Raw genomic sequence first — 12,869 nt, 5'->3', positions numbered from 1 at the left:
ATGTGCATGGATGTGGCTGATAGAGTATGTAAAAATACTCCTGTCTTTACAGTTCATGAGCATTTCTGTGCGCTGGGGCCAGTTTGACCCATCTTCACCACTGATGTTGCAGAATTTAGTTTAATATGTTCCTCTGGGTTAGAGTGTCCCTGAAATGTGTTTATCCTTATTCCACAACATCTCATGGAGCCTTTGTTGCTGTTGAGTGAAGGATTTGGTGAGGGGCTGCGTGCTGTATTCTGGTTTCGGTAATACATTTCTTGCTTTATTTGGGATTCTATCCTAAACACGTCATTTGTGTTTGTGATCATGAAAAGGAAGATCTTAGTGCTTAGAAATGTGTTTTGTTTATATGAGGGTCCATTTTTTTTCAGGGACTTTCCTTTTACTTTTATTTCAGGTCACTTTTTTTGTTGAAACCAAACATGGGATGGTCTTTTCCTCTTTGTCCCTAACTCACTTTCCAGTGAGTCCCTCTTCCCCTGCATGACATACATCCTAGGTGTTTTGTTTTCAACCTGAACTGTTGACAACTCACTTATAATTACAGTAGGAATTTTAAGCCACTGTAAACTGAGTTAATGAATGTGTAATTAACTAATGACAGTCTGTGAGCCGAAGCCTAGCAAAGTGAAAGCCATTGAAATTCAGAGCAACTGAGGTGGAACTTCAGAGCAGTTTTCCACACTGCAGTGTGTGGAAAAGTCAGTTCTGCCAAGGTAGTAAAGCTGGGGAGGTGGTTTGAGAGCTTGGAGGAGAACAATGCATCTTGAAATGTTGAGAAATAGTAAGAGAAGTAGAGAGTGAGAACAAGAGGAAGACACGTGTCTTTCTCTCCCTCATCATCTGATCTAATCATGGGAATGAACCTCCTCTGCAGGCCTGATTTCTCTTCAGAGCCCAGTTGTCACTGGATGGGGCTGCCCTGTTCTATAACCATTAACTCTTCCATCTGCATGCTTCCCTTGGCAGCAATAGCAGAAGTAGTCCCAGTTCTGGTGAGCAGAAGCAGGGACCAGCTGGTTGGGTTGCCTCGGGAAAATGAGCAGGCTGTGTAGGCTATGCATCCGCTCTCTCTGTGGTGGGCAGGTTTTCAGGTGCTAATGGGAAGGCTTTGCCTATGCCAGCCTGACCTGGAGAATCACTTAGGGAGCTGGTCCTTTAGGGAGCATGGAGAGAGTGCTGCTGCTGGTGGCCGTGGTACTTTCTCCTGGGGCTGTGCAGAGCTGTCTCTGTGGCTTCGATCCTGTTTGCTTTGTTTGCTGAACCCCACTGGGGTTAATGAGGCTGTGGTGAGATGAGCCAACTTGGGCTGGGGGGGAGCTGGCTGGATCCTCTGGTCCACCAAGTTTGCTTGGTGTTGTCTGCTGGTTTTGCACAAGGTGTTCTGCTTGTTTCAGGGAGAAGCTCAGCCTCTCTCTGGCATGCTGGTACAAGAGAAGGAGGAGTGCAGGAGGAGGACAGGGAGCAAGATGGAATTCAGGGACAAGGGTGTCTTGAGGGACAAAGATGTCTGGGAGATAATGAGTCCCTACAGCCATCACACTGTGGTATCTGGTTGCTACTAAGGCAGAGTGGTGTATCAGGAGCCTGCTCTTCACTGTGGCAAACTCTTGCTGTCATACCAAGTGCCAGATTTAGGCCATCTAAAATTAGCCCCTAGCCCTAAACCTCAGTCATACACCTGAATCTTTCCACAGTTGCTTTAATAAAAGCATGCAGGGTTATAACCCTTTTGGTTATAAAAAGAATACTGACTTTGGAAAGAGCTGTCTCCTTTTGTACATCCCTCCTCTTAACAGTGCTACCTTTTACCATAAAGAAACGTCAGCCTCATGCAGCGTGAGGGTGAGTAGCTTACCTGGAGAGATGAAGCTGCTGTTGAAAAGCATACCTGAGGAAATGTGTTCCACTGCTAAATCCTGAGATAATGTCTAGCACTTAGTTTTAAATAACAGGTAGTTCTTGATCTGCCATAGTATTTGCAGTGACTCACTGTTTCCCCACCTTCCCACCCTGCTTCAGTAATTAAAGAAGAGTATTGCAAGCCCTGACTCAGAGGGAGGCTTCCTTCCAAGGCTCTGGCCATCCTGGAGCTCCAGCTTTGTGTGGAGCAAATTGCAGGGGGCATCATGACAGGAGATGGGGACTGTGCTGAGAATAATGTGGGCAAGGCAAATGTTTTGAACTAGTGATTGCACTCCATCTTGCACTCCCAAAGTCAACTGCAGAGAGTTTACTTTGGGTTAGTGGCCAAAAATTTGGTTGCCAGAATCTTGGCTATGACTCTCGTGTCTCTAAAACTGGGTGCTTATGGGAAAGACATCCCAAGGGACACATCTGATGGCTTCCCTGCCAGACTAGTCCAGGAAACTACAAAGTGTAACAATTAAAATGGGTTAGTGTGCTCCCACCCAGACTTGTTGTGATTTCAAGGCTTTTGAAAACAAAATGTCTTCGTGCAGAGCCATGGGAGCACATGGCAGGAGGCTTGTGGGGCAGGCCTGGGGATGGAGCTGTGGAGTGGGAGCTGTAGGGCAAGCTCTCACATGTGCTGACCCCTCGAGCTCTCTAAACACCATCATTTCTTCCTCTGGGGAGGAATTCAGCAGGTATTGCAAGCCAGCACATCGTGTACACGCTGACTGGCTGGAGCTGGAGCTGGCCTGGCTGCTCTGGGAGCACAGAATGGCAGCAGTGATGTGCTGCCAAATGTGACCTGACAGCCCTGCCACGAGGACACCCAGGCCTGTGGGGGAGGCAAGCAAAAGTGAACCAAAGGGCTCTGTTTGCCTCGTGAGATGTCAGATCTGACAGGAACGTGGACAGATCTTGATCCTCTGTTGTTTTCATGATCATTCAGCCTCCATTCATCCAGTCATGATGCACCTTTCTAGATTTTGTGGAGCTGCACTCTTACTTGGTGCTGGTGCAAGCAGCTGTGTGCAGCCAGCCACCAGACCCCTGCTTGCAAAAAATGTGTGTGAAGGTCTTGCCATTAGCTAAGTGTATTCACAAGGAGATCTGTGGAAGTTGAGCCAAGTTTCTTGGAGATGGGAATAGATTTTCCTATACCTTAAATGCTGCACTGAGCCCCAGTGTCTATTTTGAGGTGAATAAAATGTGTAAATTCGCTTTCTGTTGTGTTACATTAAGCATCAGGATATTCTGTTTAATTTCTCTTGTAGTGTTACCGTGTAAGAACAAGGGGCCTGACATTTTTTACGATCATGGTGCACCATTTTCATATGCTTAGGTCAGAAAACATTACGTGCAAGCATGATGTTTCCATTTGTTCCTTCTCAAAGGACAGAATTTTCTTCCCCAAGCACTGCTGTGACATAATGTGTGGTGGAAACGTGGCTATTCTGAGCATCTCCCTGTCAAAGTGCTAGTGCACTTAGTTCATGGTTCACAAACCTCGGTTAGATGCCTAAGAGCCCTGTGAAACAGAAGAGCTGGATGCCAGGGGAGTGAGATGCACTAAAGCTACAGAGCTGAGCAGGCAGCTCTGCAGCATCATCAAGGCAATGCAGAAAAGAAAACTGCACATGAAATACTCTTACTTGGATTTAAGCTCCAGCCCTGTATGAAGTAGGATATGCAAAGTGAAACCCTTTCCTGGGTTCAGATGCCTTCCCTACCCCTCTTGCAATGGGCTGCCAGCTCACTGTCTCTGTGACAGCTCATTGGAGTTCATGGTACCCACCATCTGCGTTACAGGCTAAATGTCTGAAGGGCTTGCCTAGGAAATGAGAATCTGTGCTTGCTGTTGCCTTGCACTGCCCAGGAGAGCTTCTTAGCCAGCAGCCAGAATGGAAAGTGGGGGTGGAGACACCCACTGAAATGGTGTGGGTGCATTCTGAAGCATCCCATAGGGACTGGGAGGGTCGTGACTCTGATGCTCATTTGAAAAGGCCAAGTGTGTGAATGCAGTTTATGTTTTTAATTCATCTAATGCCCTAAAGTGAGGGCTCTGGCCACTATGCTGTTGCATATAACATAGGCAATATCTCATCTGTGTGAGTTTTAGTTTGTTTGGACTTTTTTCAGTTTGATGATAAGCCTGACTGAAGTGTTTTGTGCCAGTGAGGTGAATGTTCTCAGAGAACACAACCCAGTTCAGGCCTTTTGGGGACGGGGGTTCTCAGGCACCTTCTTGGTAATTTTTGAATGACCTGAAGTGTGAGACTGAAATGTAAATTCTCAGGTCATTGAGAAGTGACTAGGTGGCTTGTGCGATGTTTCAGCTGTTGATTTCTCTTTTCAGGCTGAAGGGACCATTAATGAGTGATGGGCTCTGCTGGAAAGGCTTTTCCTCACACCATGACAACTGATGAGTCAGAAGCTGGAGAGTTAGCTATGGAGCCCCTGTTCAGTTGCAAGCTTTGTCTCTGTGAATATTCCCTGGATAAGATGACCATTCTTCAGGAATGCAGCTGCATCTTCTGCACGTCGGTAAGATCTAGCAGCACCTTTACATTACAGCAGCAGGCTAATGGGAGATGGAACTATGAGATGGAGTTGCTTGTCTCATACAAGAAGCATATGTTATCCACACTGGTAGAGGATGCTTTCACAAAGAGCACTGAGTGTTAGTCTCTCTTGCTTAAAAGACTTGCCTGCTATTATGCTTTTGATAATTCGTGACTCCAACAGACGTTCCCATAGCAAACAAGAATAAATCCCAGCAGTAAACAGGAGAAATGATGCATTTTAGGGCTGTCAGAGAACACACACAGTCTATGTGCAATCCCAGGGTTTATTTGTTTCTGAGGCAAAATCTTAGGATGAAGCAACATCAAAGGATAACTGTGAGGTTTTGTTTCCCCATTACCACTTGCTGAGTACTCAGAGCCCTTTTAAGTCACGTGTGTCATTTTTAAGGGAGATCAGAAAATCTAAACAAAAATAAACCTTGGCCTCTTGAACCTTTGTGTCTGCAGTCTGTGCTGCAGGTCATGCCTGCTGCCCAGGTCATGGATTGCCTATAGCCACCAGTGATGACTTGGTGTCCTGCAAATTCAGATCAAATAAAGCTGGTGGAAGTGATAAAGGTGGAGGTTGAGTGAGCTGATAAAAGCCCTACAGATATTAGTATTCCTTTGGTCTCTGGTGGTAGTTTCTCTGGTGATAGTGACCTTGATGTACCTGACTAATTGGAAACAGGTCAGAAGCCACCAGAGGGATGTTGTTTTGTTTTTTTTAAACCCCAGAATAAATGTGCTTGGTTTTATTTTTTAACAACAAATTGCAGATAAGAATCATGGAAGTAAGTTTAAGTTTTGCCCTTGATTGTTTAAGCTCATGGAAGAAATCTGATATTTGTGAAGCCAGATTGAGTGAGAGTATCTTCACTTACTCTGGATTCAGGGGAGCTCAAATGGGATAAAAGTATTCGGGAAACTAGGAGGAGAGCAATTAGTGTGCATGCTCAACCTGAGCTTCATGAAGGTCGTTTTCTGTACCAACTTCCACAAAACCTTTTGTTTGTAACAAAACTCTAAGAGAACACACCTCAGAGGTAGGTGTGAAGATACTGCTTTCAATCAAAAAGAAAATGGAGAAGTTGTTACCTTTACAGTGGTCCCACTCTTTTCCAATAATTGTGTGACTCCGATTTAGGGTCATTAATGGCACATTAACCTCAGTGTTAGCTGGGCAAGTCACCCTTCCACCCCTGAGGAAGGGAGGACTGCTGAGGACTGTGCCAGGCAGAGCTGGGTTCTCCATTCCTTCAGGGCAGTGGCCAAAGGGAGAGATTGGTGATGACTGGAGATGTATCTCAATGATGGCTGGGGACGTTGCTGTGCCCACCTGTCCTGTGTTGGTGCTGCAGCTGCCACCTGGCACCTCTACACCCCATTCCCAGCTGGTAGTGGGAAGTGCATCTGCTCTGGGCTTGGCTTCTGGTGCCATGACAGCAGAGTGGAGACTACAGTCACACTTGTTTGGCATCTGTGCAAACTTCACTGACTTTGTCTAAACCAAGAGGCAGCCATGAGTGAGCTCTGAGTGCAGCTGGGAGAAGCCTTTAGACATGCTCTATTTATTTCAGTGGGCGTAAGATGTCTCAGTTGTGCTTATACTCCGTGTGTACCCTTTGTCTGACTGTTGTTGCCTGTGTCTGAATATCATCCCCACAGACATGTCTGGGCTGATGCAACAGAGAAATGTAGATCTTGCATCCTACAACAAAGGGAGCTCTGGAAACTTATAACATGTCTATGTGATTTTCTTTCTCAAACCCAGAGCAGATTCTCAGTTGCCATACAAGTTGCACCTTTGGTGCCAGAAACACCTTACTATCAAGTGCTTTGGTGCTGGGGCTTGCAGAGAGGATTGCTAGGCTCATAGCCTGTAATAGCTGTGTTGGTATGCAGTGCCCTAAATTTCCTGCAACTCATGCTAGGGCCTCTAGATACCTTCACATTACCCTTAAGACAGATGATAGGGTAAGAGACTACGTCATCTGAGACTATGGGATTGAGCCCATATCAGTTTATCAACTGGAAATGCTTTCAGTTTATTCTTATTTTGTGTTGCTAAGATTCATTATATAGATCCAAGAGCACTATTACATTTGAAATAGGAAAAGGCTTGACCTGGACATAATAGGTTCTGCTCTACTAAGATGGAACCATTAGTTTCAGTAATTTTTTGTTCTATTACACATAAGAGGTAGCTGTAATTTTTGCTAACTGTAATGAAGATTCTGCATCTTTGTTTGTTTTTCACTACAGCAGTTTTGGCTGTGGAAGTAATTAAAAGTTGTTGCTATACAGGCATCTGTGGGGGCGAGCTTTATCTCCTTTTCACTTGTAGCCTGTGAAACCAAGGGATTTGAATGAGTTAGAATTGTGTACAGAGATTTCTTTCCGCTTAGAAACTCTTGTAATAAGCATTATATCTTGTAAAAGCTGTATTCTAGCCAAAGTAAGTAAACTGTGTATAAGAAGGTCTATATTTGTTTTTTGGTGGAATGCTGCTAGAGAGACAGGAGTTTTTCAGATAGCTATAAGCATTTTTACTCTCTGTCCAGAGAAGAAAAAGCACATGGCTTGCAGAACACACGTGAGGTTTTACCAGGTGTGGTAAGATTACCCTGGTGGCAGTGCTGACAGAAGGAATCCAGTGCTGTGCTGTTATGGAAAACATCTTACATCCAGCTTATATCCATCCTGTGTGTTATTTGCTGGAACAGAGTTTGAGATGCCTAACATGACACGTAAAAACCTGGAACCAGGAGATACTTTCATGTATGTGCTTCTGTGTCACCAGCACGTGTTTATGCAGACCTAGCATGATTCTTTTTTTCCAAGCAGTTGCTTTGTTGGGTCTTGTACTTCTGAGAAGTGTGTAAGGTAACCAAGTTACAAAATGTGCAAAACAAATACTGTGATGATCCACCTGTTTGTTTTTTTGGTGCACAAAGTGTGATCTGAATGAGATTAAACTTCATGCAGCCTTAAAAGGAGAAGGCAGTGTGCAATGTTGAATGGAACCCCAGGTAGTTTCTGTGCTATCTTGGCTATTCAACAAGTACAAGATGATCCAGAGGTGTATGTGAGAACAAGATTTTCTGCTGTAGCTATATGTGACAGCAATGCCAGGTGTAATCATGGGGGAAAGAGGCTCTTATGCTGTTGTTGGCAGCCTGGTGCCCCAGGCAGCTGCTTGCCTGGCAAGCCAGGGCTTTGGGAGGCTGCAGGCTGAGACAGGGGCTGGATGACAGCATGCTGCTGCCAGCTACTTTTGCTTAGAGGGGAGTAAGAAACCTTTCGAGAAATGGGAGTTTTTCTGTTGCACTTCACTACCAGAACACTCCAAAGTTCCTTTATTTCCTTAATATTTTTAAACGAGCTGTGCATTGCCCTGACTCCTTTGAGTGTTTATTTTGTCCTCAATGCTGTGAAGCCTCAGATTGCTTGTGCAGGTAAGGACTAGAGAACTGGAGACAAGCTGATGTGAGGGATCAGCATCATCAGCAAAAAAGCATGGGCAAAAAAGAGGAGAGACCAAGTAGGTCAAAGACAAGGAGAAAGCAGATGACAAAGAGGGTAAGATGCCTACTGAATGGAGCAAACATACATAAATACTCCAGTGAAAGGCTACTGAGTAAAACTTAGGAGTAAGGAAAAATGTGGATTTGCCTTCATCTGGCCAACACTGAGTTTTAGTATCACTTCTGTTTCTTTGTGCTAATTTTCAAGCAGTGCTTTGGTTTCCTTTTCCCTCTTTCCCCCATGCTAGGAGACCTCTGCATGTTCTTAGGGCTGCCCCAGAACACTACCTTCTCCTCCTCCTAAATAGACCTTGTGCTGCAATGCCCCACTTACTTTATATAAAGCTCACCTCAGGTTGTTTTCTGCTTCCACCCACAGGTAGCAAGCTGTTAAGTTTTGATGTTTTGGAGTTTTTTTTTCCCCAGCTTGACATTTGAAATGTTTCAGGATAGCTTTGTTTCAAAGTTATAAAAGAGAAAGTCCTGCATCTGCTCATATTAGCACTGAACACACTAATTTAGATGTTTTAAGAACTTCTTGCACGAGAAGTCACATCAAAGGCAAAATTAGTAGGTGTGCCAAAACAGCACAAAGGTGTTCCCATTGCCTTCTGATGGATGCTGCTATTCAGGAGGAGGGGCTGCACAGTTTCTGAAATCAGTAGAGGTGGCAGCATCTGGATGGTGGCCAAGGGAAGACAGGCGAGGAAGAGGGAACCAACATGTTTAATGACAGCACCGCATCAGCGAGGTTGGTGTTATCTCCATTTAGCAAATGAATACACAGATGTGAAGTGAGTTGTCAATGCCTCAGAGTGACACAGTAACTGAGCCAGCCTGTGACATAAGCCTCATGGTCATGACTGGTTTGTAGCTGCTGGTAAGGCCAAGTTCAGTTCATTTTTGGCAAGAGTGGATTTCTCTGTTTCTTTCCTGTCTGGTCATACCACTTCATGGCAACAATTATCAGGAACCTATCCTGACTTTCATGAAAGGCTGCCAGGATATGGTGGACTGTATGTCAGTTGGTTTTAGACTGTGTATCTGAGCAGGGTCTAACACTATTGGTGGTAGCTTGTTAGAGACAAAGCTAATGACACTGTATTTCTCAGACATACTTGAAAGATCTGCTAAAAAGTAGGCTTGTGAAGCAGCAGGAGGCCGTTATATTCTGGTCTGTTGTCATGTTTGTTTGGTGTTTTCACTTGGTCCTGACAAAGTGAAATGCTTGTCAGTGATGTTATTCCTTCCCATTCTAGTGAGCCTTATGTGGCCTGATCTTCTGTTCATTTGAAAGCAACTTCATTATCACTGCATCTGGTCCTTAGCAGTTAAAGTACAGATTGGGCAATACAAATGCACCTTTCACTGGACTTTGGTTTTTCCTTATGGAACTTACAGTGTTCCAGATTCTTCCCATCACCCCTTGTCCTGTCACTGGATACAACAGAAAAAAGTGCTGCCCCAACCTCCTGACACCCACCATTTAGATACCTGTAAATACTGAGATCCCCCCACAGTCCCCTCTTTTCACTTTAACCTGTGCCTATCATGACTTTAACTAATTAATAAATGGCTGTTTCTGTGGTGCACTTTGTAAAACAAACTTTCTTTACTTGGAAAAGCCCCACATTGTTTTTCCAAATGAAGTGCAGATGTCTCCAAGCTAATTGCCAGTAGACTTAATTAATCTAGAGAGATTCCAGGAGTTCAGCTACCACACATGGAAAAGGACTGGCCTGGTTTAGAGATGGAACATGCAGAAGTGCGTGTCGTGACAGTGATGAACATATTACTAAGCATTCTGTAGATCTGTCATAAACACTGTGAGTACTGTTTGGGGAGTGTGTGTGTGTATGTGTATATTCATTTCAGTACACAGCTGATTAAATGCTGAGTGGATCAGATGGTATGAACTGTCTCACTGAAGTCAGTAATTGACGTATTCCTTGTGAATCTGTATAACTAATACTTTGTCTTCTGGATGCACTGAAGAAGAGATAACATTTGTAAATGATAAGAAGGAAATGAGAGTTGAGTAAAAAGTACATCACCACTGCCCAGAACTGAAACAAAATCTGGATGCCTATCTGTTGATCCGTTCTTAATCAGAAGACACTCTGGAATGCAAACTGAAGTTATGTTTTCTCCCCAGAAGTTATGTTTCAGCCCCCAAATTTTAAGTTTGTAGAAAGGCTAAGGCTGAAAAAAACCCCAAACCTAAACCAATACAGTTGTGAGGAAAAGTCTGGAAGAGGTATTTTTCTGAATATGCAATTGTTAGTTGGAAAGACAACCTTGTTTTGGCAAGATGCCTTCATTTCTTGCATTTTCATATTTAATGTAAGTCACGCCCTGGTACTAGTTAAGAAATACATAGATCTGTTTTCAGCAATTTAATTAAAGACAGCTACTCTTACTTATCCTCCATCCCCTGTAGCATTTGACAGGAAAAGAGGCCAGCACTTTCTGTTGCTTGCTTCTTAGTTTCTTAATGAAACTACCAGTTGCACTTTGTCATGTCACATAGGTGCTTTCCTTTTCTGCTTTTGCATCCAAGCCAGTGGGGCTGCATTTAGGGAACTAAAGAGCTGCGTGGAGATGGGAGACAAGCAAAGTAGCTGAACTGGAAGGGTCCTGGAAAAAGCACTATGTAGGAGTGATTGAGATCCACCTATTGTCTCAGAGATTGTCTGAAAATGGCTTTGAATAGAAACAGAAGATTTCACAGTGAGAGGGATATAGTGCCTTTGTCACATCATTACCTAGCAACATAATACTGAAATCATGCTTTAAACTCATTCTGATGTTAAAATCAGAACTGTTATGGTCCCTTTGCAGATTAAATACATTGCCTAACTGATACATGTATTATTTTTTGTCAGCACATTAAAGATCCCCTCTGTACAATATCCTTTGGGGGGAAAAATAGTTGAAGTTAGAGCAGCATGTAGGAGAAGTGTTGAAATGAAGGATTTTCTATTCCTGAGGCATCACAGCTGACTATAGAAAACACTTTTGAAGATTAGAGGAAGTATTTATTACTGAAGAAGGAAATTTTTATGCCACTAGTTTGTACATTCCTAGATTGGGCTTTTTGATGCTTTTATAAAGGTTCTTCCATCATGTTACAACATCCACTTTCAACAAAGCCTTAGCTCCAGGAGAGGGATGTGTACTTGGGGCATATGTAAATATTTGCCTAAATCCTAATCTTTCTTGCAAGATAAAAAAGAAATACATATGTATTGCATGATAATTTGATCCAGGTGCTTTACAGCCCTTAACTTACTAGATATTCATGAGTAGCATTTTGTGAAGTAGGTAAATGCACATTGACCTTATTTTGATGAGTAGAGGAAGGTGATGGCCTGAAGGACAAAAATGGCCTAGGAGGGAAAAAAATTCTTGCCCCAAAGTGCTTAGACAGTAAATTATTTGAGAAGGATGTCATTCCATATTATGAACCTCAGACAGAGAAAAAATGACTTGCAGTTCTTCTTCCACTGAAGCTGACAGAGGCCCAGCAGAAACAAAAGGTGCTTGCACAAATTAGGTCAGCACCAGAACCTCCTGTTAGGTATTACCAGGCTTGGCTGGTGGAATGGCATGATCAGGTTTGAATTGATCCCTCTTGCTTGATTGCATCAGGGTTTTCTTATGTATCCCAGAACACAGATAAGTACATGCTATAGTTGCTCAGTGGAGAAAATCTGAGTAAAGTGAACATAAGTGGTACATTTGCAGGTATGGAAGTTAGGATTTCTGATGTTGGTGTCTAGCATTTACTTGAGGGGTGACAGTTATGGAGCCAAACTCCCATTTCATCTGTACACGGTGGGATTCAGACCTGTTCAGCCAGACCTTAGTAGATTTGTTGTCTGTTGCCTCAAACATGCTGCCTTGACTATGTGGCATGTTTGTGGAAACCTCACTGTGCTGGTAGGAAGGTCACTACTGAGGACTTGCTCTGGCCATGGAGAGGAAGATGATGGTATGACAGTAATTTTAAGTCATAGGTGCTGTGTGGTGGCCTCTCCAGCCACTGATTGCTCTCTGTGCTTGTCAGTCACTCCACTGTGTGAAAGTGGTAGTGGAGTGTTGCCCAAGGATGTTGAGACCTCTTGATTTCTCAATATCAAAATTAAGATCCTTTCAAGAAACTCTTAATACCAAAAGAAAGATGAGTATCTTGATCTTACCATTGCTTTCTAGAGCAATTAAGTAGCATATGTAGTGTGTGCAGTTTTCCTGAGACACTGCTGATTTCTGTAGCCTTCCCATTTTGTGTCTGTATAGTGCATTCTGCAGAGTGTGGGAGGACATATGGCTGAGAAGGTCAGTTGTGATTCATTAGATAGGCATTGCATCCTCTTTTCATCACATTTGCAGCTTGTGCATCTTTTCAGATACTTTTATTTGCTGCTGCTTAAGTAAGTAGCTCAATTAGTAGCTGCGCTGTAAATAATAGTAAAACACTCTAAAACCAGTCTTAGTGTAAAAGTGAAGGCATATTTTAGAAAACAGTGATTTTCTACTGTCTCCTCTTTGCCACTGACTTATGAAAGAGGGAACAAGAAGTTCCCATCTTCATTCATGTATGGACTTAAGTAAAAAGCTTAATTCTTCAGTGGTAAATGTTAAATGCTTCCTTCAAGCTTCCCAACAGCTTTAAGTCCTCTCGTCAGCTTCTTGAGCTGTACCCACAGCACCTTTTCCAAGTGCAGAAAACCAAAGCAAGGGTCTTAATATGAAACACTTCAAGATCCATGGCACTGCACAGACAGTTTTGTTATGGTAAAATCTCTCCAAGACACCTTCTGAAAGCATAGCACCCTCTGAAAGCATCACAGAAGGCTCCAAT

The 12,869-nt window shown here is 43.4% G+C and overlaps 1 protein-coding gene across 4 annotated transcripts in view; it reads left to right on the top strand.

Annotated features, from left to right (window-relative positions):
* The window catches only part of RNF144B (ring finger protein 144B), an 80,693-nt gene that overhangs the window by 41,903 nt on the left and 25,921 nt on the right, over positions 1–12,869 (top strand). For all 4 annotated transcript variants that reach the window (XR_009818681.1, XM_061995792.1, XM_061995790.1 and 1 more), the window contains exon 2: positions 4,271–4,458. Coding sequence is in view for 3 of the 4 variants with exons in the window: in XM_061995792.1 (XP_061851776.1) it covers positions 4,294–4,458 (165 nt within the window). In the remaining variant the exon portion in view is untranslated. The remainder of the gene's footprint in view (positions 1–4,270; positions 4,459–12,869) is intronic.

This window comes from Colius striatus, chromosome 4 (genome assembly GCF_028858725.1).
Source record: "Colius striatus isolate bColStr4 chromosome 4, bColStr4.1.hap1, whole genome shotgun sequence".
Taxonomy (NCBI): Eukaryota; Metazoa; Chordata; class Aves; order Coliiformes; family Coliidae; genus Colius; species Colius striatus.
The sequence above is the reverse complement of the archived record's forward strand: the minus strand, read 5'-3'. Positions and strand labels throughout refer to the sequence as shown.